The sequence below is a fragment of the Monopterus albus genome, unplaced genomic scaffold, assembly GCF_001952655.1.
Source record: "Monopterus albus unplaced genomic scaffold, M_albus_1.0 scaffold292.1, whole genome shotgun sequence".
Classification (NCBI taxonomy): Eukaryota; Metazoa; Chordata; class Actinopteri; order Synbranchiformes; family Synbranchidae; genus Monopterus; species Monopterus albus.
Window position 1 is genome coordinate 629,477 of NW_018128172.1, and position 24,775 is coordinate 654,251.

Here is a 24,775-nt window from a genome sequence, read left to right on the forward strand (position 1 = left end):
ATCTCCAGAATCGTATTCTTAGTCTCAATATGTTTAATTGTGACAACTTTCCACCCCAAATAAATAAATAAATAAATTCAGTAGATAAGATGTGTTCATGGTAATGTGGACTTGGTTTAGATTGTCAGGATACAACGTATTGCCCTTCTCCCATAAAATATGTTTTTGGTGAAACGTGTGTGGTAGTGGTTGCATTCTAATTAGTTTGTTATTACCGGTGACAGTTTTTCTGTGTATTATGCAGTTATAGTATATATGATATATAGATGTAATTTTAGCACGTTAAGGTAATAATGACATGGTTTGTGCCTGACGTTTGAAGATTGAGCCTTTTTTTAACCCAGCAGTAGAACAGTTATCAGTCACGTGATGAAGGTCACATAGTGAATACGCAGAGTCCTGTGTCAACGCGGCCGCCATATTGGTACAGGGAATGTTCCTGATGAATGTATATGAAGGCAGGAGGTCTGTCCACAATTCAAATATTGCGGGCCGGGAGACGCCTGCCCTACCTCATGAGCCACAGCCACCCACCGAATGTATATGAAGGCAGGAGGTCTGTCCACAATTCAAATAATCAGAATTCACTGAGTTTACAACCGTTTGATTTGGGCTTCACGATTTTATTTAAGATTACATTTAACTCGATGTACCAGAGTCAAATTCCTCGTGTGTCCAATGAAGCTGATTCTGATTTGTAGAAAATATTCAAATATTTGTTTTTGATATTTACATTTTAATTGCCTTTTACGATTACCCAATTATATAGACTATTATTTATCTGTAGGTGAATGTGTGTTCAAGACCACTTAGATTTTTAACACTTTAAAAGCAAATTAGCCAAACTATTAGCCTACTTGTTTGGATATAGGTCTATATTCCAACACATTCGTGGCAGTAAAAAAAAAGGTATTGTACAATATAATTTAATCTGTGAAATGTTATTAGTTGACTGGCTTTTTATTCATTAAGACGTCCAGGATCAGCAGGGAATCTGGTGTATTCTGCTGTTTAAACTGAACCCCGCTGCAACATGGCGGGAGCAGACACGCGGCTCACAAACCGGATGTGACATCTATGTGTTTATAGCTCTGTGTCATCCATACACCCTGACAGCGAGCATCCTTTCTCCACGGTGAAGCCCGACTCGCGTTATAACATGTCTTCCTCCGTCCTACCCGTGTGACGAGCACCACCCTGGCACAGTCATGCCGTCTGCAGGTTACGCCAGCAGCCAGGACAGCGCCACAGGTTTGCTAGCGCACCTTTCCTGTTTGTCTTTCTGCTGTCATGGCACCAGTTCATCTCTGCTCCACGGTTAGTCCACATACACGCAGTGCTGCAGGTTTCAGTCGCATCAGTTCCTTTTTGGGTGGGGTCAGATACGACTTGTATGGAGCAAATGCACTGTGATTTGTTAATCAGGCCACAGCAGCGTCCTCAAGCTCCTGTAGACAATAAATCATTTACACCCACAGGTCAGTCAGAGCTGACGATGCGCTCAGTGCTGGAAGGTAGCTAACTGTACATTTACTCAAGTACAGTATTTAGGGACTTGTACTTTACCTGAGTACTTCCATGTCCTGCTACTTCATCCTGTGACTCCATGTCAGAGACAGACCGTGTACTTTTTACTACACTACATGTACCTGATAACTTCAGTTCCTTTTCAGAATCAGATGAATCAAACCAAACCCAGTAGAACCATCAGACTCTATTGATCCACATCAGTCACTATGATCCAGTATCAGATACATTTCTGGGACACGGGCCGTTCTGTAGGACAAGTACTGGTACTGTTGGTACTTCAGCTTGGCTATATGTTGATGGTGATGCCTCTGTACTTAAGTAACACTTCAGAGTATTTGTCCATCCAGCCTTTATCTATACTGATTACCCTGAGGGGGGGGCTGGAGCCAATCCCAGCTGACTTTGGGCGAGAGGTGGGGTCAACCCTGGACAGGTCACCAGTTCATCACAGGGCTGCCATGTAGACAATCACACTTACTCCTATGGGCAATAAATCGTCTGTACAAGGTCAGAAAACGGTGAGAAATGCCCATAACTGTTTTGTAGAACCCAAGGTGACGTCATGTTTACTGCCCTCTTGGCCAGGTCACTCTTGAAAAAGATGTCAATCACAGTGAGACTCACCTGGTTAAAAATAGGTTAAATTACACATTTACATTATTCACATTTTTATTGTGTAAGACTGTGAAAAGCAGCTGGAACCAACAGCAGCTTAAAACCATGATTTACATACTAATACATAAATAAATGACAAATTCATTGGTCATCTTATTGTTGCAGCTGTGAATGAACAGCGCCGCCCTATTGCATTATGGGAAATAGAGGCCAGTGTTTTTCAGTGCTGGATGTAGGGGTAATCAGGTCCAGGCTTTAAGTAAAAGTGCTAATATGCCACTGTAAAAATTTCCTAATTAAATTTTCTGCTTAAGTCAAAGTATGTAAGTATAAAATAGGAAAATGTATTTAAAGTATTTCAAACAGCCATGGAGGAGCTGTGGGCGGCTAAAAGTCTGAATCAGCGGCTGTCAGAGTGAAGAGGTGGCGTCTTTAGCACAGAGACAGTGGGACAAAGAAAGAGCAACAACCAGGGTTAACATGGGTTTGGCTGTTTGACATGGAGAGGGTTAAAAGCAGCCAGAGGACTCAGACTGGATCCAGATGTGGCCTTCTTCCTTCTGGGTGTGTTAGCATCTAAAGCTAACCTGTTTGTTTTGGTAGCATTAGCCACCTAGCATGGTCAGGATTTTACCTTTGTGTTGAATTAATGTGATTCTAATTTGGGAGGAACTGGAGCTTTGTGTAACGTCAGTGCTTTGTGTCACATCAGCAGTAACCAGAGCTTCTACTGGACTGGTGTGACCGGTGGACGTCTGCATTGTGTTGTACTCGGTGTGTGTGTGGTTCCTGAAGGACCCACGAAACACCAGGACTGCGTTTGGAGGCGCGCTCCGTTTAATCTGACAACATGAGATGAACAGTCAGCACCTAGCATGAGCTGCCGGACTTCAAGCCCAATCTATATAAAACAATACATCAACATTAGCATACACCATCATTAGAACAAGCTGAGTAATCAGCACCGTCAGATGTCACAACAGTGTTATAACAATACACACAGGAGTGTGTCCACAGTCATTGTTTATACAGAAGAGGTAAAAAAAAAGATGTGTGCACCAGCAATAAAAGGATTACAATGGATTATTAAGTGACCTCTTCCCAGTGGAACATAACGAAAGGGAAGAGGGCATGACACAACACAGTATGTAAATGACAAACGAAGAAGAAACGAGGCGGAGCTGGAGGTCGCAACCCAATATTTATATATTTATATACAGTAAACCAATTATATGGTATAACGATAGGGACTGGTTACACTTACATGACACGTCCAACTGCCATCAGACTCCTAAACAGCTGTAATTGACATAGTTGCACACCAACTGCTGACTATTGCAGCTACAGCTCCGATTGTGTTCTCATTATATTTTTATATACTTTTTATTATATTTCTTTTCACTCGCTGGCTGAAGTGCCTTTAGATCTTTATGCCACTGTTTACCTACATTATATTTCACTTGTGTTGTTTGGCATTCAGTGTGGGTAGTTAGAATTTCATTGTGCAGGGAAACACACTTCCATACTGTGCATATGACAAATAAACACATTAAATTGAATTAATGTTAGCCAGCTAACGCTAGCTTCAGACTGGAGGCTGGATTTTGCGCATTTTGTCCCAGACAGGCATCTGTTGTAGCTTCAGGAAACAGGATGTAATGGGAGGGGCAAAGAGCAGCAGGTTTATGGTGTCACTTTGTTTTGAGTCTCGCTGGAGCCTCCTGGCTGAACACACATTAGGTAGAGGATCCCTAAGTAGCTACAGAAGTTGTGTAAATGTACTTAGTTACATTCCACCACAGGTGTTCCTGGTGCGTGACCCACACTAGAGACTCAAAGTCAACATATGTCTTCAGTTTAACTGTGTCACCTTAACACCTTACTAAACTATAAACCTTCTTGGTATTTCCCAGAGAAGGACCGGCTGCTCTCCTCCGTCGCTGGCTATGTGTCCCAGGACCATCTTGGTGGTGGGAGCCCCCATCCCACTGCCCTGATGGGCTCTGAGCTCCACCAGCAGCAGGACTCAGCGGAGGAGGAGGAAGAGGTCCTGAGAAGGAAACTCAAGTACTTCTTCATGAGCCCTTGCGACAAGTATCACGCCAAGGGGCGCAAGCCTTTTAAACTGGGCCTGCAGCTGCTGAAAATCATCATTGTGACTGTGCAGGTGGGTCCGGCGTACTGCTTTTTGTTCTGACCTGAGAACATAGTAGTCCCAGAGTGCTTTATTCTCACTGTGCTGTAACATGTTGTGTCTGTCTCACAGCTGGTGCTGTTCGGACTGAGCAACCAGATGGTGGTGACATTTAAAGAGGAGAACACTGCGGCGTTCAAACACCTTTTCCTGAAAGGTTATCAGGACAATGCTCCCCAGGCAGTGCACACACAGGCCGAGCTGAACAGACACATCAGCTTCGCCATCGACCAGGTAGCCCAGTGCTAACAGCCAGGTCTTAATGCTCACTCCTGATGTTTGTGTGTTGCTGCTTCCCGTCCGTGTGTGTCAGTGCCATGTACCCGGCTCCGGTGTGAACACCGCTGACCACCTAAATTACCACACATGCTCAGATGGAACTGGAATGTGAGCACAAGAATAACAACCAGGTCGTGTGTGTGACGGTTAAATTGCACAGTTTCCTCCCAAACGGCTTAGTGAACCGGCAGTGGTGCTGGCACTAGTGGTGAGAGAGAAAAGGTTTTTTGGGTGAACTGACCCTTTAAAGAGTTTCACACACTTGTGTTTTATCTTGCAGATATGAGGTACCTGAGACACGCACCATTATAAGCTGCTGCTTTCAGTTCTCACTTCCTGCTCCACCTCTTCTCTTCTCGTGTCCCTCTCAGTACATGGCGCTGCCAAAGATCTCTCTGGGACGGTACGCATATGTGTTGGGTGTCGGTGTAAACGGAAGCGCGCTCTCGCTGTGCCAAAGGTACTACAGGAGGGGCACCATCGACCCCGTCAACGACACCTTCGACATCGACCCTCATGTTGACACCGGTAGGCTGCTCTCCTGGCTGGTAGACTCCGTCTGTCGCTCAGCATTCAACACTAAAACATTATCATCATTATTTTCATGGAGTCACTGTGCGGCTGCTCCATGTGCCACGAAGTGCCCTGCAGCTGTGGTCTACTTTTACATGCCTGAAACAGCCCCTATCACAAAACAACACAGCATAGATGTTAGCAGAAACAAACTGTATCTCTGCCCTGTGAAAGAAGCTGTTTGCACACACCTGCTGACTCGGCAGTACGTGATAAATACAGTAAAACCAAAATAAGAATGTGAAGCTCCAAGGAAACGACTGAAATGGTTTGAGGAAGTGCTCGTGTGGTCTGGGCTCCATGTGATGTGGGGACAGACCCAACTTCCCCGTGGGGTATTTGTTAGTTCCTCTAATGCTGTTTTCTGGTTTGTGTTTCCAGACTGCATTGGACTGGACCCTCAGACTCCAGGGAGCAGCGAGCACAAGAATTTCACTCTCAAGTTTTACAAGTCAGTTACAAGGTTTTTGTTAGTTTTTTTAACATTAGAAACAAAAAACCTGTTTTTCTCTTTACTGTTTTAACCCATCACATCTTTGTGTCCAGACTGATCAACGTCACTATCGACTTCCAGCTGAAGGCCATCAACATTCAGACCATTATAAACAATGAAATCCCCGACTGCTACACCTTCGCTATCACGGTGAATGGTCTCTTATTTCTGTTCCACAGTCATGACCAGATATATCGGCACCGCTGCCTTCCGGTCAGATAACCACCACTTCTCCCAGAAAATTGTTGCAGTCCCAGATTCTTTGGTGTTCTCATGTTTATTTCTTTGGTTTGCACTGGAACAACACAAAAAGCAGAGAAAAAGCCAAATCCAGTCGACACAGAACTCCAAACATGGACGGGACAGAATTACTGACACCTCTTCAGAATCATCAGAACTCGTTGTATTTAGCTGTTGTCAGAAAATGAAACGAGGCCTTCAGAGAAAAGGACACGGTCCCTACAGTCAGACACGGTGGAGGGTCACTGATGTTCTGGGGCCGCTTTGCTGCTTCAGCCTCTGGATGTCTTGACTGTGTGTGTGGCGTTATGACATCTGAAGACTACCAACGAGTTCTGGGGGCAGTGTAGGGCCCAGTGTCAGAAAGCTGGGTCTCCGTCAGAGGTCATGGGTCTCACAGCAGGACAATGACCCAAAGCAGACCTCACACAGCCCCAGAAATGGTTTCAGACAATGAGCTGGACAGCAACGAGTCCAGGTCTAAACCCCATAGAACGCCTGTGGAGAGAACAGCAGCTGGGAGAAGGAAGCCTTCACACCTCAGACCTGGAGCAGCTGGCAAAAGAAGAGAGGTCCAAAACTCCAGTAGAGAGGTGGAAGGAACTCACTGGTGGTTACAGGAAGAGACTGATTTCAGTTACTTTGTCCAGAGGGTGGGCTGCCAAATATTAAGATGAGGGCGTCGATAATCCTGTCCAGTCCATGCTTGGAGTTCTGTGTGGACTGGATCCGATTTAAGGTTCCAGTATGTTTGGCTGTGGCTGTAAATGCATCCTTATAAACATCCCCTCTGACTGAATAATGAGGTGAGACTCAAACACAGTGCAGACAGAAACTTCATCACATCTGTGATCTTTCTTTTCACAGTTCAACCATAAAAGTCTTTCCAAGCAAAGATCAGGATCAGAATCAGCTTTATTGGCCAGGTGTGTTGGACACACAAGGAATTTGACTCTGGTACAGCGGCTCTCAGTGTGCACGTACATGTAAACAATGTAAGGCTGAGAACAGAAGTAAAGAAGTGATGTGCAATCAATCAAGATACATGAATAATAACTATACATATACAGAGCCTTCCAAAAGTCTTCATACCCCTTGAACTTTTCCACATTTTGTCACGTTACAACCACAAACTTAAATGTATTTTATTGGGATTTTATGTGACAGACCAACACAAAGTATCACATAATTGTGAAGTAGAAGAAAATTGATACGTGGTGTTTGAGATTTTTTACAAATAAAAATCTGAAAAGTGTGGCGTGCATATGTTTTCAGGCTCCCTGAGTCAATACCTTTACCTTTCACAACATATCATTTTCCTTCCACTTCACAATTAATGCGATAATTTGTGTTGGTCTATCACACAAAATCCCAATAACATACATTTATTTCTGTGGCTGTAACGTGACAAAATGTGGAAAAGTTCAAGGGGGGTATGAATACTTTTACAAGGCACTGTGTGTGTGTGTGTCACAACAGTTTTATTCATGTATCCGATGACTGAAGGTATCAGGTACATGTGGCGCAGTAAAAAGTACACAGTTTGTCTCTGACATGGAGTCACAGGATGAAGTAGTAGGACATGGACGTCCTACAGTTTAGTCCTGAGTAAATGCTCTCCTGCCTCTGGATGGAGCCATTTCCCAGTCCAGGTTTGTTCTCAGCAGACAAAAGATCAGAAGGGGGATGGTAGTTTTAATCATCTTGTCCAAGCCCAAAACGTTCCCAAAATACATGATAGTGTTTGACCTGTTGTCTTTTCTGGGGTCAATAAAACGTCTCATCATATTTCTACTTTTAATTACTGTTAGTATGTTTTTATAGATGGGCTCCTCGTCTTTTCACCACTGTCAGTTTGCAGTGTTTCCTAGTTGTGGCCTAAACTGAGACGAACCGTTCCGTGCCCAGAGCTTGTGTATTTACCCTGCCTCTTGTTCGTGCCCTCAGATCGTCATGGACAACAGGGCGCACAGCGGCCAAGTTAAGATCAGTCTGCAGAACCAGGCCTCTATAAAGGAGTGCAAGGACCCCAATGTGTCCGGACACGGTGAGTAACTGCTGGAGGCCGAGCTGCGGCGAACGTGGTCTGTGCTGGTGCTTGTTAACCTGTACCGTCTGCCACTGTCTGTCCTGTGCTGCCAGCTGAGAGCTACGCGCGGGAGTTCTTTGATGTGCTGGTGGCGCTGGTGTGCCTGCTGTCTCTGCTGCTGTGTGGCCGCTCTGTCCTCCGAGGCGTCCTCCTGCAGCATGTAAGGAAGCAGAGCTCGTCTTTACCAAACCGGTAAAAAGTATCTACAGGAAAGACAGCAGAAACCCGCTGTTTTCACCATGTGTCCAGATTTATTACAAGAGTCCAAAGATGAGAACTACTGAGCAACCCACAAAACCAAGACTGTGCAGAGCCAGTCAGGAGGAAAAGTGTTGTGACTGGCTCTTAGCCAAGACTGTGCAGAGCCAGTCAGGAGGTTGTGACTGGCTCTGACCTCTTAGCTGTTGCACCGTAAGGACAGTTTAGCACCACAGGAGCAGACAGTGAAGTCAGAGCCACGTGTTTTTACAGTAGTCTGCACCCTGGTCACTGCTGTAACATCGGGTTAAAGGTGCTGAGGTGCACAGCACTGTGCACGGTGTGTTACTCAACAGGACCAGTGTTGTGTGTGTGTGTGTGTGTGTGTGTGTCCTGGCTCTGTGACCTCAGAGCCTTCTGAAGCCACAAGAACTTTGAGAAACAGCCGTTATGAAGTACACAAATGGAGAGAAGGTGAATTATTTTAGAGGAAAGTTTAACTTGTAGCAGTTGAATCAATGTGGCCCGTGTCAAAAAATAAAGTGAGTAAAGTAAAGTAAAGTATGTTTGTTTGCAGTCGCAGCCTGTGAGTGTTTAAACCATGATGGCCACTGCTGTCTCATTAGATCTGAGCACAGTAAGGTGACAAGGCAGAGATAACCGTCTCTCACTCAGCTATCTGGGTTTACGGCACACACGCTGTTTATTTTACATGCTTTGTGTCCTGACTGAAACGTGTAACGCTGCTGTCTTAGCCAGGTCTCACTGGTAGAAGAGGTTGCTAACATCAGTGGGTTTTACCTGGTTCAGTAAAGACTGAATAAAGTTTTAGAATGACAGCATTCTGGTGAAAAACAAAAATCTGGCACCACAAACCACAGCTTGTCATTTTTACTTCACTGGTTGTTCATGTCAGCGAACAAGATAAACAACAGGTGGTATCTTGGTCCCTTTGGACAGAACCGCACTAGCAGGTTTGCTCTGCTTCCAGTCTTTGCTAAGCTAAGCTAGCAGCTGGTGGTGGTACCATACAGACATGACAGTGGTATCAGCTGGAATATTTAACGCTTGGTAGAAAAAGGCACAATTTCCCCAAAATGTTGAGCCTTTAAAGCTGTACAGAAATACTTTCATTTAGTTTTGCCCCTGGTTTGTGAGGATGCCGTCGGGCACAGAAACCACCTCCACATGATTGATCTGTTGTCTGGAAGTTTCTTTTAATCCATTACAGTTTAGATTAAAAGAAAAGAGCATGTGTGTGTCATAACCCAGCTTCTCATTTCACTGATCATCTCCCCGCCCAGGAGTACGTGCAGTTCTTCAAACACCGGCTCGGCCGCAGCGTGAGCTGGGGGGACAGGACAGAGTTCATCAATGGCTGGTATATCCTGCTCATTGTCAGCGACATGTTCACCATCATCGGCAGCTTCATCAAAATTGGCATAGAGTCCAAGGTAAGAGACACATTACTGGTCAGACTGCCCGGCAGATGTTGTCGCCACCTCAGTAACAGCAGTAAACATCGCAGTTCCTGGTCATTAATGATGTCACTGTTGTGATGCAGAATCTGTCATCATATGACATGTGCAGCATCCTGCTGGGAACCTCCACTCTGCTGGTGTGGGTGGGAGTCATCCGCTACCTCAGCTTCTTTCAGAAGTACAATGTACGTCAAAGACACACACACGAGTGAAGGTCATGTTTGTTGGAGGATGTTTTTACCTCCTGCGTGTCGGCCTCGGTGCGCTTGGTGTTCTGTGAATGTATGTTGTTTGTTCTCTGCTTTCCCCATAGATCTTGATTGTGACTCTACGAGCTGCTTTTCCTAATGTCATCCGCTTCTGCTGCTGTGCGGCTGCTATTTATCTGGGATATTGCTTCTGTGGCTGGATTGTGCTGGGGCCCTATCACGCCAAGGTGCTGCACACACACTCTGCACTGTCTCTAACCAGAAACGAGCAGGCGCAGGTCATTCAGACAAGAAGTACATGTTCGTACAGTGTGCTTACCATGAAATGCCTTCAGGAAGTTCTCAGACCCCTCCACTTTACTGTAAACTGATACAATTACTGATTTTGTCCATTATTCTACACTCAAAAATGTTTATAAACTTTATAAACTGAAGTTTCTCATTTACAAAAGTGTCCAGATCCCTGATCGATGCTTCTTTAAGTCCTTTAAAAACAATGAGACAAAGTCCAGCAGCTTCATCAGCCTTTCACTCACAGTGGCTCCTGTGCAGCCTCTTGACCATAAAGGCCCGACTGATGGAGAAGCCGCTGAGACGCCTGTCCTCCCCGCACCCTGGCGAGACGCTCGTCCTCCAGCAGCTTCTCTGTCTGAAGCTCTGTCAGAGGGACCGCTGGGTCCTTGGTCTCCTCCCTGACCACGTCCCTTCCTGTTCCTCAGTCTGGTCGGAGGCCGACTCTAGAAGAGTCCTGCTGGTTCCAGATTTTTCCATGTCCCAGTAACTGAGGCCACTGTGCTCCTGGGGACACTCAGCGCTTTGGACATGGTTTGATCCCCTGGTCCTGATCCAGGCCTCACCACAGTCTGACCACAGAGAGCTTCTGGACTTCAGGTCCTGGATTTAGTCCTGACCTGCAGGGTGAACTGTGGGACCTTGTACACACAGGTGTGTGTCTTTCTTCACTGTGTCCAGTCAGACCAGTTTGCCACAGGTGGACTCCAGTCAAGGTCCACACTCATGTCAGACAGGATGCAGCTGAGCTCAGTCTGGAGCCACAGCAGAGGTTCTGGAGACTTTTGGAGATGAGAGGCTTCAGTTATTGAATTTTAATACATTTACAGAAATCTTAACAAACGTTTTCACTTTGTCATTACAGAAGACTCATTACTTTTATCCATATAACATTAAACCTACAACACCATAACGTGTGCAGAAAACGAACAGCTAATATGAATCAAAACAATCTGCTGCTTTTTACTTGCAGTATTACTGTATGTACAAATGTGGGCAGTGAAGCAACTGACAAACAACTAATGAAACCTAACATATGCAAAACAAGAGCCAGTTAACCCATTTCAGAAAAGTCCTGCCTGCCGACTTTGACCCCATGTTTCCAGTTTCGCTCCCTGTCCACGGTGTCCGAGTGCCTGTTTTCTCTGATCAACGGAGACGACATGTTTGTAACGTTCGCTGAGATGGAGCAGAGCGGCACACTGGTGTGGATCTTCAGCCAGGTCTACCTTTACACCTTCATCTCCCTCTTCATCTACATGGTGCTGTCCCTCTTCATCGCACTCATCACTGGAGCCTACGACACCATCATGGTACAGTCTGGGTTCATTCATCAACACGCTCGTTTGTATCTCAGCAGCTGTTAGGTTCCCACCCTCATTCAGAGGATGAATCCTAAGCTTTGTTGATTCTCAGGTGAAAACATCAGTGTCCAGTACTTGGTTGTATGAGCCAATACCTGCAAAACTAGCATCCTGCTAACATCCCAGTGTTAGCTCAAAGCACTGCTGTGTCTAAGTGCAGCAGCTGGCGTGGCTGTAGGCGAGGAGCAGGACTCCAGGGCGACAAACAGGGCTCTGTGGGAAGCAACGCCACCTTTAAAATGAGCCTTAAGGTGAAGATTTGAAAAAGCATCAAAGGTCCCTTAAGAACTGTGCAGAGATCAGTTTAGAACATCAAAATATAATTGATAAAAAAGAGAAGTCCAATTTATACAGAAGTCTGGGGAGAGAAGCAGTTTGTTGATGCAGGATGTTTCTGTTTTGTAATGTTTTAAAGCGTCAAACCGAGTCCACAGAAGAACCACAGGGCCTGGATTTGGTTCATATAGAACTGGTGACAGTTTCCTTCTTCAGTAATTCTCTTCCTACATGAGCAGGTGGTCTAACAGCAGGCCTTACGACCAGTTCCTGTCAGATGAATTGGTTGTGACGGTTCTGTTTATACCTACAGGCCCAAACGCAGGAGCGGGTGCACGTCGCAGATCTGCACGCTTTCATCGCACAGTGCACGGACACACCCAGCTCTGGCAAGTTTCGCGGGCCTGAGGGGCCGTCCTGCTCCGTCCTCTGCTGCTGTGACTGAGGAGGAGGAGGAAGAGGATGCACTGAGGGAGGGTGTGTGTGTGTGTGTGTGTGTGTGTGATCTTGATTTTATTTTTTCCTTTCAAAGCACCATGTTTCCACTGCAGCGATAAGTGAGCACGCTTCCCACACACCCAGCAGGGGTGGAAACTGACTGACCTTGGACCAGGTTGTCCCATGTTTGAATTCAGCTTTTAACCTAGTGCTGGAGCAGAACAGTGCACTGCACATGCACACTCACAGCCCAGTTCCCTGCTTGGCTTCTGTGCTGTAAGAATAATGTCTGTTTCTGAGATGTCACGTTGTTAGGGCTTTGATGACAGTGTGCCAATGTTCATTTGAATGATCCACTATGTTCAGGGTTTTTATTATTGTTTGATTGTCCACACAGCTACCTGGGAGACAGGACTGTTGTGCCTCTGGAACATGTAAATATATGTAAATCCTCTGGATCTGCTTAGCAGAGGTGGAATAGACACGAGACAACCGCAGCGATCACTAGAGACTGCAAGTGTGCATTAGTTTCTGCAACATGTTCATTCCATGCATTTGCTGGAATTTCTTTCTTTGCTCCTTGTCCCATGTTCACATCTTCCTGGGGCGGGAAGGAGATGATGGCTGAAGGGGGAAGGTCAAGGCCTGCAGCCAGCCCGTTAGTCATTACTATGTATGAACTGGTTCTGCTGTAAGCAGCCAGGTGACTCCAGCCAGGTGACTCCACACTAACACACTGACAAACAGAGCACTTTCACTGTTTGCTCCACGCGAGGCTGCAAAGTAACATCCCTGTAGAAAATTAGGACAACGTCAGGTGATGTGTTAGCGACGACCTGTTGTAGAAAAATGTCGGAGTGGTATGTTGTGCTAGACTACGCTGTGTTACAGGGAGAGAGGGCAGGAACTACAGGACAAGTTGTAAAACCTTCATCTTATGTCTTTTAATGCAGGTTATTAGACGTCACAAACCCTCTGGTTCTGATGTTTGGACACTAAAGAGAGAGAACACAGCATCAACAAGCTAAATGTGTGCTGGATTCTTCTTCCTCTCTCTCGTCCATTTGACCTGTCGATAAAATACATTTTAATTAAACACAAGTAAAATCTGTGATTTTAAAAGTAGCTTAGCCAGATGAGATCACAACATTCCAGTAGACATAGCAGTGCTGCTACTCTGCTAAGCTAGGCTAGCGTCCTTTTAGCAGGACTGGTTTAGCTGGTGTTACTTTGTCCTTTAAGACACCTACTTTGTTTGCATTGAAACAAGCTCAGTTACTAAGATATTGGAGTATCAACATTCATTTTGCAATTCCAGGAAAAATAGGGCTGAGTATCTTTAGCTAATCTCACGAGCTAGCTGTAGCTAACTAGCACTGTAGCCACATTTGACAGGGCTGCAGTCTTTTTTTTTTAGCTTACATTTGTTATTAAGTAAGAATTTGCTGTGTACCATTGGTTGTCCTGATAGTGGTTAATGAACCATTTACTTGTTACCTATTTATGTGTAATTATTTATTTACTTGCTACTGAGTAAAACATAAAAGCATGATAATTCTCAGGCAAGTCCTTGAGTCTGTTTTCTATAATTACTAAACGTCCTTTATGGAAGTTTGTTAGCACTGTCCAATAATTGTAACTTAGGATCACACTCGGTGGCACAGAATCACTTATACCTGTAGGTGTCCAACAGTTTGTTAGCAGTGGATATATCTACATACTATCCTCAGAAGGTGTGAGGCACACTGAATCTGTCCTGTGTCTCTCTGTTTATAACATTTAATAACTTACAACCACGATGGTTGACATAAATTGTGGCACTCGGGTCAAAAGATTTGACAGTGGCCATAGAGGCTGCTGCAAATTCATCGTATTGATACGCAAGGCAAACTACAAAAACTCATTTTCTCTGTGTTTTTAGAGCAGCTGTCCCTTTTACCTCACACTTTGCCTCACTCCTCCCTAACATGGGTAAAAACAAGGCCCAGAATCCAAATCAACTGTTTTCAGCAAAATTAAGGACAAGGTTGGTGGAAACCACCCAGAACTGGCAACGCTGCTGCAGTGCAGTTCCTGCAGCCTGTTCTTACTTCTGTGTTCAGGTTCAGGTGATTTTTCCCTGCTACTTTTATCCCCACAAATACACATTTAAAGATGTAATGATCATTTCCATGGAAAGTCAGATTCTTGTTTTAACCAGATGTGAAGTTGCAGTGTCAGCCTGAAGCCACGTGTAACAGGGTAATAGCTCATCCATTTGATCTGAGTGACTAAGGGCATCTTTACAAACCTGCAGGTCTTCATTTACACTTTTAAAGTGCTATGTCTTTTTATGGATATGGACTGAGGTGGTGATGCTGTTTCCTGCTGTGCCGGGTCACGTGAAGGTTCCTGTGCACAGAATTTGTATCCGGAACAAAAAGAACAAAGGGATTCAGATGTTACACGGATTTGATGCTTGTATGTTTTTGTTAAATGCTCACTGACTTGTTTACTCATTAACAGCTGTGTTTATTTACAGTTTACGTGCACTTACTTCTGTGTACATGATGAAGACCGATGTGCAGCTCCACTTGATTTAAATGTGACACATGGGAGCCATAGAGCACAATGAGGCGCAGCACTGTTTCTGTAATGCATCTGTTCATGTTGTCCTGACTGCTCTGGTCCTGCTGTGTTGTGTTAATGGTAACTTTATTTTTACTTGTATGCTGTTTTTTAATGGTTTGACCACTGAACAGCTAAAAGAGCGTTTGACAGTTTCTGGATCTGAGGACACTGCAGGTTTTGAGTCTTTTCTATAAAGATGCTGCCGTTTGAAAATAAACTGGAAACACCTGAAACTGTCAGGATTGTTTGAATAATACTGAGCTAAGTTATGGGATCTGTCTTCACCCATCTGTTCAGAAATTAGTGTAAAAATGTTTCTTTTTAAACTCAACAGTTCATTCTGCTGGTTATCAGGTGTTTGGGGATGCATCCTAAACTAGATCAGCATTTGGCAGCTGCACCCAACTCTGTAGGTGTAACAAGACGTTTAATTCGTTGTGTAAAATGTAAATTTGCCTCCAAACAAATGAGATGTTATTTTATGTCTCATTTTCATATTGGCAGATGTTTTTATTGCACGTCACTGTTATCAAGCTTGTGCTTGGCGATCACATCGATGACTGAAGACACAAACACTGGATCGTGGTCGACACTAAGCTGGAGAGGCGACAGGCCCTCGGACCTGTTTGTGCTCCTTTTCCGTCTGACAAAAGCCTCGTGCTTCTGTCTGCTGCTACAGCTCGATCCTAGCCTCATGCATTAGCCCACACATTCAGGCCACAGAGGAAACCAGTGGGCTCTATAAAGGGTCATTTAAAAATCCTAGTTTGAAGAACACCTTCTGTTGTTGTGAAGGAATCGCTTCCAGCTGTCTGGATCATAAAATATATTCCATCCACTGCACAATAAAAAGATTTTTAACCTTTTCCCTAAGTTTCTGTGCAGGTAGTCACTGAGCCACTGTCTTCGTTTTGATCTGGAAATGGTCGCAACTTGGGAAACATGTAAGAAAAACCATTTTTATGGGGCAGTGGAGTGAATACTAGATCAGGTTAGAAGAGTCTGGTGGCTCTGAAAACACCTTCAGAACAACAGTAAGTGACTTTATTTCAAACATCACCTTTCATTTATTGATGCAACCCAAATGTGAGCTGGAAATCTTGAATTAAAAGTTAAAGACCTGTTTATTATTACATGTACAGTAAGAGCAGCAGATCGGTGCAAACTGTGCAGAACAACCGAGTGAACAGAACAACAGACAAATACTTGTTTTCCTTATGTTTCCCAGCTTGGTTTCTCACAGTTCCAACATTTACATGAAGTTACAAACACATTCATACGCATCATGAAAACAAAGACCCACACACAGTCTGTTGACCTTCGGTTAGTGCTAGACTCCCACGAGAAACCAGGCCGCTTATCTAAGATTAACCACCCTCCCAGTTTCCATTCTCTGTCCTGCAGCAAAAACAAGACCCAGTCAGTCTACACAAGATACAGCAACGCATCGTTTGATTATAACGTGTAAAGTTTTTCACAGTATTGCTGATCGCATTGATGACACCAGCTACATGACACACAGGCCACCAGATAGATTTATGCTGTTGACACATGAGACGCTTCCACTGCAGCTGCTGGCGGCCCACAGTGCTGCCGCCAGGCTTTGACAGAGTCCTCCAACAGTCAGGCCCATTCAGAGCCTGTAAAGCTTGTTTTTAATGAAGCTGCTGAGCTCGCCGGGAGGGGCGGCGTGGGCCTGCAGCCACCGCAGCGACGACCAGTCACAGGAAGTCAATGCTCAAATCAATCGTGAAGCAAAGAAGACAAGAGAGGAGGCAAACACACGAGCACTCTGCAGAGGGCAGGCAGAGCATTAGGACGAGGAGGGGTTGCCTTCATCAAAGATAAATTAGACTGAGAGTATAAGTACTTAACCCAGGAGTCTGCCATTATCACAAACTGCCTCCCATCTCAGCACAAGTAGACTCAGGCTGAGCAAGCCAAACAAAATGCACACCAGTCCTTTATTAAACGGCTAAAATGAATATCTGTAGTTCTTTATCTGCATTTGCATTAAGGTCACCATCATATTCTGAGCCTGTGTACTGTGGAATAAATCAGTGGGTTGTTTCTGGCCCATACACTGGCAGAACCGGAGTCACTGATCTCTGCTCAGTTTACACTGCTCCTCACGTATAACAACGTTATAGAGCTGTTTGCTGAAAAAACATGGGCCTCACATTGTTCTATATATATATATGATGATGGGGCATTAATGAGGTTCTTCACACTTTGTCAGTGAGAGCAGAAGCATCCTGCATCCTAATGACATGCTTCAGGGAGTCCACGCTGTGCAGCTACTCTGGCGTGCGCTAACCTGTAGCTGCCTGGTGTTCCTTCACACACAACCCATAATGTGTTATTTGAGTGTGCATGAGTGTTGTGCAAGGTGATAGCTCGCAGGTCTTTTTTGAAGCCAACACCAGATCAGTTTGATCCATGAGTCTCTCTACAGAAAGATGGCGACTGCGTCTCAGCCAGCTGCTGTCTGAGGAGATTCAGACCAAACACAGTGAGAGCAGCCTGCATCTGCTGCTGCTTCATTAGCTAATGTGTTGTGTAGGAGTCAGAGGTAGCAGACCTTTGACTGAGCGCCAGTCCTTTTGTGCTGCGGCTGCCCTGGCTGGCTGGACTGTGGGCCGATGGGAAAAAACAATGAGATAAATAACAGGGGAACTGTTAGCAGGGTACACAGCCCTGCCCCTTCCTGTCTCTGCTGCCACCCACACCGCCTATGTGAAAAACACCTTCCTCCCTTTGTTGCGTCTGGCTGACCGTGCCAGTACGTCCATCAGCATCAAGCCAGCAGGCATCGACCCTCCCCGGAGCCCCCGCTGTCCTCCTGGACTCCTTCCACGTCTTTCATAGAACCACACACACACCTGCATGCAGCTGCAGCGTGTAGGCGTGCCACGGGAACGCAGCCTTAGTCTGGTGGTCTTAGAACAATATGAACATGTCTGTGTGGTGGTCCTTCACTTGGTTGCATGTCATTGTTTGGTATTTCTTTTGCGTTGCTGTTCATGCAGCCTTTCTGGTTTGATGTGTCTCCATTTCATTGTGATTGTGATGTTTATGATTTCCTGTGTGATTCCTGTAGCCCTGGCTTCCCTCTGTCCACACACCTGCAGCTCATTTGTTCTCATGTTTTGTACTACTTCAGTGTTTGTGTTTAATTTCAACACATGAATCATGTTAGGGAGCTCATTTGTTGGAGCTGATGAGCAGAAGCCCGAGGTCAAAGGAACACAAACAAAACTTCCTCTGGAAACCCACCTGACAGAGATAAACACAACCCAGGAGATAAAACCATGTTTTCATGCACTCAGGTGCATGTGCAGGGCATGTTTTCAGTGTTGTGCCTTACATTTCCACCCCAGCCTCAGACAAGCAGCACAGAGCCAAATGTCTTGGACAGAGAGGAGAGCGCCACAGGCTCGACGTGAAAAGAAACCCATCCAGAACAGAGCAGAACACAAAAGCCTGGCTCATGCAGACTGAGCAGCAGCAGACAGACAGGCAGGCAGACGGCATGCCCACCCAGACCGTCTCTGATGAGCAGACACACAAACAAAAGCGCATAAGCCACGAAACAACGCCCTTCATTGTCTAATTGCGGCTGAGAGAAACACACAACTTCTCAGAAAGGCTGTTACACAGCGTGTCTGCTGCTCCTTGCTGTCTTGTTTCTTGCTGGCGACCTTTTCAGTCCTCCCACTTTCATCTGCAGTCACTTTCAGGCAGGTGCATGTTGAGCTGCCTTCAGGGGCTGCTGCTCGCAGGAAATCACACTTTCAACACAAAGAAACTTAATGAGCAATCTTATTCAGTCTGGAGACATTTGTACTGTAGCTGGATTACATCCGATTTAGAAGTAACCTATGCCAGATTGATTTCCTATGGTCAGAGTCACATCAAAATGATCTTAGTAACCACTTTACAGCCAGCACTTGGCTCAAATGCACGAAGAGACTTTTGATTCTTGATGCAACAGTCACACCGAAGTAAACAATGCAGGCAGCTTGATGCAGCAGTAATGCACCGTGTGTGTGTGTGTGTGTGTGTGTGTGTGTGTGTGTGTGTGTGTGTGTGTGCAGTCAGGCATGGAGAAAGGAAGAAAGGGGTTGAAGAGGAGAGGAAAAGGGGGTGCGGGGCCCCGGGGGGGTTAGGGCAGCAGACAACCATGAGGAACTTGGGTGAGAGAGTAGAGTGACCTGCAAGAGGTGACATCATCCTTCATTTGAATAATCCCCCAGCCTGGGAGGTGACCGGCTGCTCCTAGAGAAAGCAAAGCCCCCTGCTATTCGCTATTCACTCCTTTCAGTTTCAGCACAGCACCCTGTGCTGGGGAATGCTGCCTTCACTGACTCATGGTAACCTCCAGGCTCAGCCTGTTCTCATTCAAAAATGGAGGTTGCAAAAAAGGACCTGCTGGGATTTCATGTTTTTATTAATTCTGAAATAAGTCACTGAAGGCAATGAACTAGAGTACGTACAGTACGTCTGCAAGGAGCCTGTGGTGCAAAGTGCAAAAAGGCAGTGACACCTGGAAGTAAATCAGTCAAATGAAAACAGAACACTGGTGTACTTACTAGTCCCACAGAATATGTGGTGTAAGGATGTGCTAGGTGCTGGACAGCACACACCAGGAGCCAAACAACTGTTTCCTCACCCCCCCCCCATTTATTTACCTTAAAGTAAACGTAGGGAAGAGAAAGTAGGACACAACCTTCATTCTCACTGTGCAAATTATAACAGTGTTTGTCCATTTGGCTAGAATAAACACATTTGTTTTATTCACAGTCATTCCTGCCAAAGTTACTTTTGATTTACACACCCATGGCTGACCAACATGGCAGGGTGGATCCCTACTCCATGTATGGTGGAAGTTTGTCACACTGGTGTAACTGGAAACATGATCCCGTTTAGGTGTGCCAGTAGGTGTGGACACTGCTATGGATACAGAAAGTCCATCGCTGTAGTGTTGTATTATATTTTCCTAAAGCCCCACATACCAGCTGGCTGCACCTGTCCAGGCAGGTTATTGCGCTGTAGCCGTATCCATAAACTCCTGCACTGACCTCTGCTCCTTTAATTGTAGATTATGGTCAGTTTTCTTGTAATGATTAGCGCAAAAACAGGAGTAAAATGTCTTGGCTCTGGGTGAAATTACATTTTTTATATTTGAGCCTCTTGCTGCTTCAATTTTAACCAAGTCCCCTAACTGCAAGCACTATAACATTATTGATGAATCAGCTAAATATTGTCTTGGTTAATTGTTTGGTCAATAAAATGTCAGAAAAGTGATGTATGATATGAGTGACATGCTGGTTACAAGTGTTCGATTGTTGTGTCTTGTTGCTTGTCTTCTTTTGTCTCTCCTCTATCCACTCACCCCAGCCGGTCGAGGCAGAAGGCCGCCCACCAAGAGCCGGGGTCTGTCGGAGGTTTCTTCCGTTAAAGGGAGTTTTTCCTCCCCACTGTCACCAAGTGCTGCTCAGGGGGATTTGTTGGGTTTTTCCTCTATAATAATAATAATAACAATAACTTTTGTTGTGATTTGGTGCTATACAACTAATTAAATGAATGAAGTGTCGTAAGCCGGTAAAAATCAGCAGTGATACCACTCAGGACTGAGACGTGCCACTAGATCAAGTGTAGCATCATTTTGATCTGAGCAGTTCTCCAAAATGTTGACGAATACATTTCACATGGTTTTTTAATTATCACCGATTATTAGTTTCACTTGTACAGCAGACATACAGAAAACTTTGCCTGTAGGCAGTGGTGGAAGAAGTACTCTGATTATTTATTTAGGTAAATGTAGTAATACCACAGTGTAAAAATACTCTGTTACGAGTAAAAGTCCTGCATTCAAAAAGTACTAAAGTATCAGCCTCCAAATCTACCTGAAGTACCAGCAGTACCAGTACTCGTCCTGCAGAACGGCCCGTGTCCCAGTAACGTCTCTGATACTGGATCATAGTGACTAATTACTGTGTCCATCACTTTAATGCTGCAGCTGGTAAAGGTGGAGCTGATGGTAACTACCTTATATACTTATACTGGGAAGTACTTTCCATCCTGCTGGGTAGCTGGTGGATTTCCTACTGGGATCAATAGAGTCTGATGGTTCTACTGGGTTTGGTTTGATTCATCTGGTTCTGGACTTGAAGGTATCAGGTACATGTAGTGTAGTAAAAAGTACACGGTTTGTCTCTGACATGGAGTCACAGGATGAAGGAGCAGCAGAAATACTCAAATAAAGTACAAATAGAGTAAATGTACTTAGTTACTTTACATCTCTGCTTTAGTGCACGCGGGCTGATGAACATCGCTGGTGTTTCCTGTCCACACGATTCCGACTCTAGCAGCAGCCCCTGAACGCAGCGCTCTCCGTCGCTCGGTTCCCTCGGTGTGTGTGTGTGTGTGTGTGTGTGTGTGTGTGTGTGTGTGTGTGTGTGTGTGTGTGTGTGTGTGTGTGTAGCCTCATTCTCCTCCTCCTTTCTTCCTCTCGGTGAACGCGCATCACTTGTGAAGGACGGCGCTTGAGAACCGCAAGTTTCTGTCGGTTCGGCTGCATCCGCAATTCTCTTCACTTGTTCCCGGTTTCACTTTCACCGTCAGCCCCGCTTTGTGCTCTGTCTTACCGGGGGATTCCGTCGGGGTGTACCGGCTAACACTGGGCGTAGCTGCGGAGGATTGTGCTGGCTCGCCGCTGCGCTCACTGGTAAGACGGACATTGTTTTAGCTTCAGCTAGCATGCTAGCACCAGTTAGTGGCTAATTAAGTCAAAGCCAACAAAGAAAAGTAAATGGATGTAAAATGAACATGACGTCGTTGGAGACATTGGCCCCTCAGCGTTGGCATGTTGGGCGTCTTCTTCACACTAAGGGCGGTTCATGAGTCAGTGGTGACTGTGTGTGAATTCATATTTTAGATAAATGTAAAGCTGTAAATGTCTAAAGTGTTTATTCTTGGTGTCACTTTTAGTCCCTGAGCTGTTTCAGGTCCACTGTGGTTTCTGTGGATCTCAGAAAACACAGAATAAACAGGTTTAATTGATGCCTTTTCACGTACACGGTGGTTCCCCCCCCACCACCGTGGGATCATTTTGTCCGTGTTCTCCCTCCATTAACCCTCCCGCTCCATCCTCCATCGTGGATGCCCATTGTTCTGTGATGGGAGCTGAGAAACGCTTCAGCCCCCCCCCCCCTCCACGAGCAAGGCCTGTAAATTTAGAGCTAATCATTTTGCAAATGCCCCCTCAGTTTTCATGTCAGCTAAAGGACATAACTCAGTTTTCATGTCAGCCAAAGGACATAACTCAGGGGCGTTTGTTGCATGTTAAGGCAGTAAATGTCAGCTGTTGGAGGGGGGTGTGTGTGTGAAGGGGGCCGTGCACAAGCTCATGATGGCATATAATCAGAGGTGATTAATGTCACCCCCAGAAGTGATCAGCTATTGTGGTGTGTCTGGGCTGGAGGGCCCCGTAGCTGCCGCGTCGCTGGCTCTCATGGTGACGGATTACACTCCCCTCTGCAGAACAATGGGAGGAGAAACCACTGCCGGTTACCAAAGCTCGGCCAGGAGCATTTAATAAAGTACCGCAAGCCCTGGAAATCTTGATCCTCAGCCCATAGCTCTGTTCCCTTCCCCTGAGGTGTTACAGACAGCAGCATTAATGGTGTCAAGCTTCGTGGCCAGCGTGGGCGCTGGTGGGTCAGTGATGTGTGGTGATCGACCGCGAGAGGCTGATGTCATCGCAGGACGACTGGTGCGAGCACTTCCCAGGCTCTGCCACGCGGAGCTTGGAGACGCTCCAGGACAGTCAGAAGTGGACTCAGCCAGTCTGCCCCCACCCCGGCACATGGGTGAGAGAGGGCTGACTCACAGCGTTGGTGGATGAGGCGGGGAAATGGAGGACACACAGGCAGCCTAATGCAATCATGTGAAATTAAATTTAGCTGCCATTAAAAAGCACACTCTGTTTTTATGAAGCTACTTAAGTTGGTCTTAAACAGATTACTGGATGGAGGATTACTGCCAGAGGCGTTCGCTGTGTGTGGGGGGGATTTGTCAGAAACTGTACTTTAGTTAATGGCACTGATTATTGTAACTGAGGGACATAAAAACTAATCTCTGTTATTGTGGGGTCGACTTGGATCGTTTCTTCCTCTGGGTTGTGTGTTTTCCTGAGGCTGTGTCGCTCGCTCTCCTTATTAGCAGACCTGGTTGGAGGAACCACAGTCAGTGAGGGATCATGAGACAATGGGCCCCCGGGCACAGACATGTGGAGGGCCCCACCTCTCTAACACTTGTAGGAGCAAGACACAAATTGAGCAACCTTGTGAATTGCGGTTGTTTTTTGTGTCTTTTTTTAGCCATACTTTGTCAGGTTTTACTCCTTTTGTTCAGTAGTTTAGTATCTGCTGTTGTTTTACATCGATTTTTCTCATTTTGGGGCTTCTTTTAGTCATTTGATTGGCTTTCCAACAGAAAGGTTAACAAGTCCCTTCATGGGTCTCGGGTCCAGGGGGCCCCTGACCCCCTTGGGCCCCTTCAGTAATCCATCCATGAGAGGGGGCCCACATGGGAAAATCCAGCTACTGATGCTAAAATGGTGGAGAAATGAGTCGGAGTGGCTCAGCAACCTGTCAGTCATTTATAAGTTTGGTTCACTTTGGGTTAAGATGCATTTCCATCATGTTTTATTGTCAGTGATTCATTCATTTAAATTAGATTGAACTTTATTGTCATTACCCAAGTACAAGGCAACGACATACCAGCTTCTAACCAGAAGTATAATAACCGCAGTGCAGAGTGCGCAGTATCTGCAGTCTGTAGAGTCAGAACTAATTTACTGATGGATATGTAGGGTAATGTACAATATACAACAGACTTTATGGATTAAAATTTAGAGCTGAAGGAACTGAGTTAATCAGTTTTTTAGCCAAGAGAAAATGAGTAAAGCATATCTTTAAAAGCCGCCAGCGAACAGTTCCACAGTGTCTTACCCTGAGAGGGGGTCTGACCGCTGCATTAATAGACCTGCGTGTCAGCCACAGCCTGAGGACCAGTCGGAGCTCTGAAATTCTCAGCTGTAACAAGGGCAGGCCTGTCCTCTGGTCATCATCAGCCTGAACCTGAGACCTCTGTGGTTCCTGGTGTCATTAAACATGACCACACCATCATCTGCAGCCATGGCAACAGCAGTACAGCAGTTTGTTGCTTTGAGATCATTGAACCACCAGCATAAACTGTATGCCAGACTGAGTTTGTTTCTCTGTTTTCTGGAGGAAACTGCCACAGGCACTAGACTTGAATTTGAGCAGTGAAGATGAAGAGAGATAAACCTGGCTGCTGTTGTTGGGGCATGCAGTTGGCAACTGGTGGCCCGGTTCTGTTTGCAAGCAGCTGCAGGAATTTGCTGTGTTTGGATGCTCCGAGTTCCTGTGGTGGGAGCATGGATAATGGATGTGGTTCACATCCCTGCTGTTGGCTTCAGCCATCAGGTTTTTCATGCACAATGTGTTGGCTGGTTGTTTGGTGTAATGGAGATGTCCAGATCAAATCAAATCAAATTTTATTTGTATAGCGCCAAATCACAACAAAAGTCATCTCAGGACACTTTACAAACTAAGGTCTAGACCTTACTGTTATCAATATTATTACATAGGGAAAACCCAACAAATCCCCCTTGAGCAAGCACTTGGCGACAGTGGGGAGGAAAAACTCCCTTTAACGGAAGAAACCTCCGACAGACCCCGGCTCTTGGTGGGCGGCCTTCTGCCTCGACCGGTTGGGGTGAGTGGATAGAGGAGAGACAAAAGAAGAAAAGCAACAAGACACAACAATCAAACACTGATCAGGTCGATGTGGCTGGTGACTGCTC

The 24,775-nt window shown here is 45.6% G+C and overlaps 2 protein-coding genes across 3 annotated transcripts in view; both read left to right on the top strand.

Moving 5' to 3' along the window:
- Positions 1-978: 978 nt before the first annotated feature.
- Positions 979-15,640, top strand: mcoln1b (mucolipin TRP cation channel 1b). 2 transcript variants are annotated; one of them, XM_020623091.1, is made up of 13 exons: positions 979-1,251; positions 4,059-4,312; positions 4,412-4,573; positions 4,990-5,146; positions 5,573-5,642; positions 5,738-5,834; positions 7,872-7,971; positions 8,067-8,173; positions 9,516-9,665; positions 9,776-9,877; positions 10,006-10,128; positions 11,299-11,505; positions 12,146-15,640. In XM_020623091.1, the coding sequence occupies exons 1-13, from the start codon at positions 1,209-1,211 to the stop codon at positions 12,275-12,277; spliced, it is 1,704 nt and encodes a 567-aa protein (XP_020478747.1). In that variant the 5' UTR covers positions 979-1,208; the 3' UTR covers positions 12,278-15,640. The 2 variants fall into 2 exon arrangements, with proteins under 2 accessions (XP_020478747.1, XP_020478748.1); XM_020623092.1 differs by lacking the exon at positions 979-1,251 and adding an exon at positions 2,265-2,468.
- Positions 15,641-21,339: 5,699 nt separating this feature from the next.
- The window catches only part of prr36b (proline rich 36b), a 26,110-nt gene continuing 22,674 nt past the window's right edge, over positions 21,340-24,775 (top strand). Inside the window, exon 1 of the mRNA XM_020623078.1 lies at positions 21,340-21,610. The gene's annotated coding sequence lies outside the window, so the exon portion shown is untranslated. The remainder of the gene's footprint in view (positions 21,611-24,775) is intronic.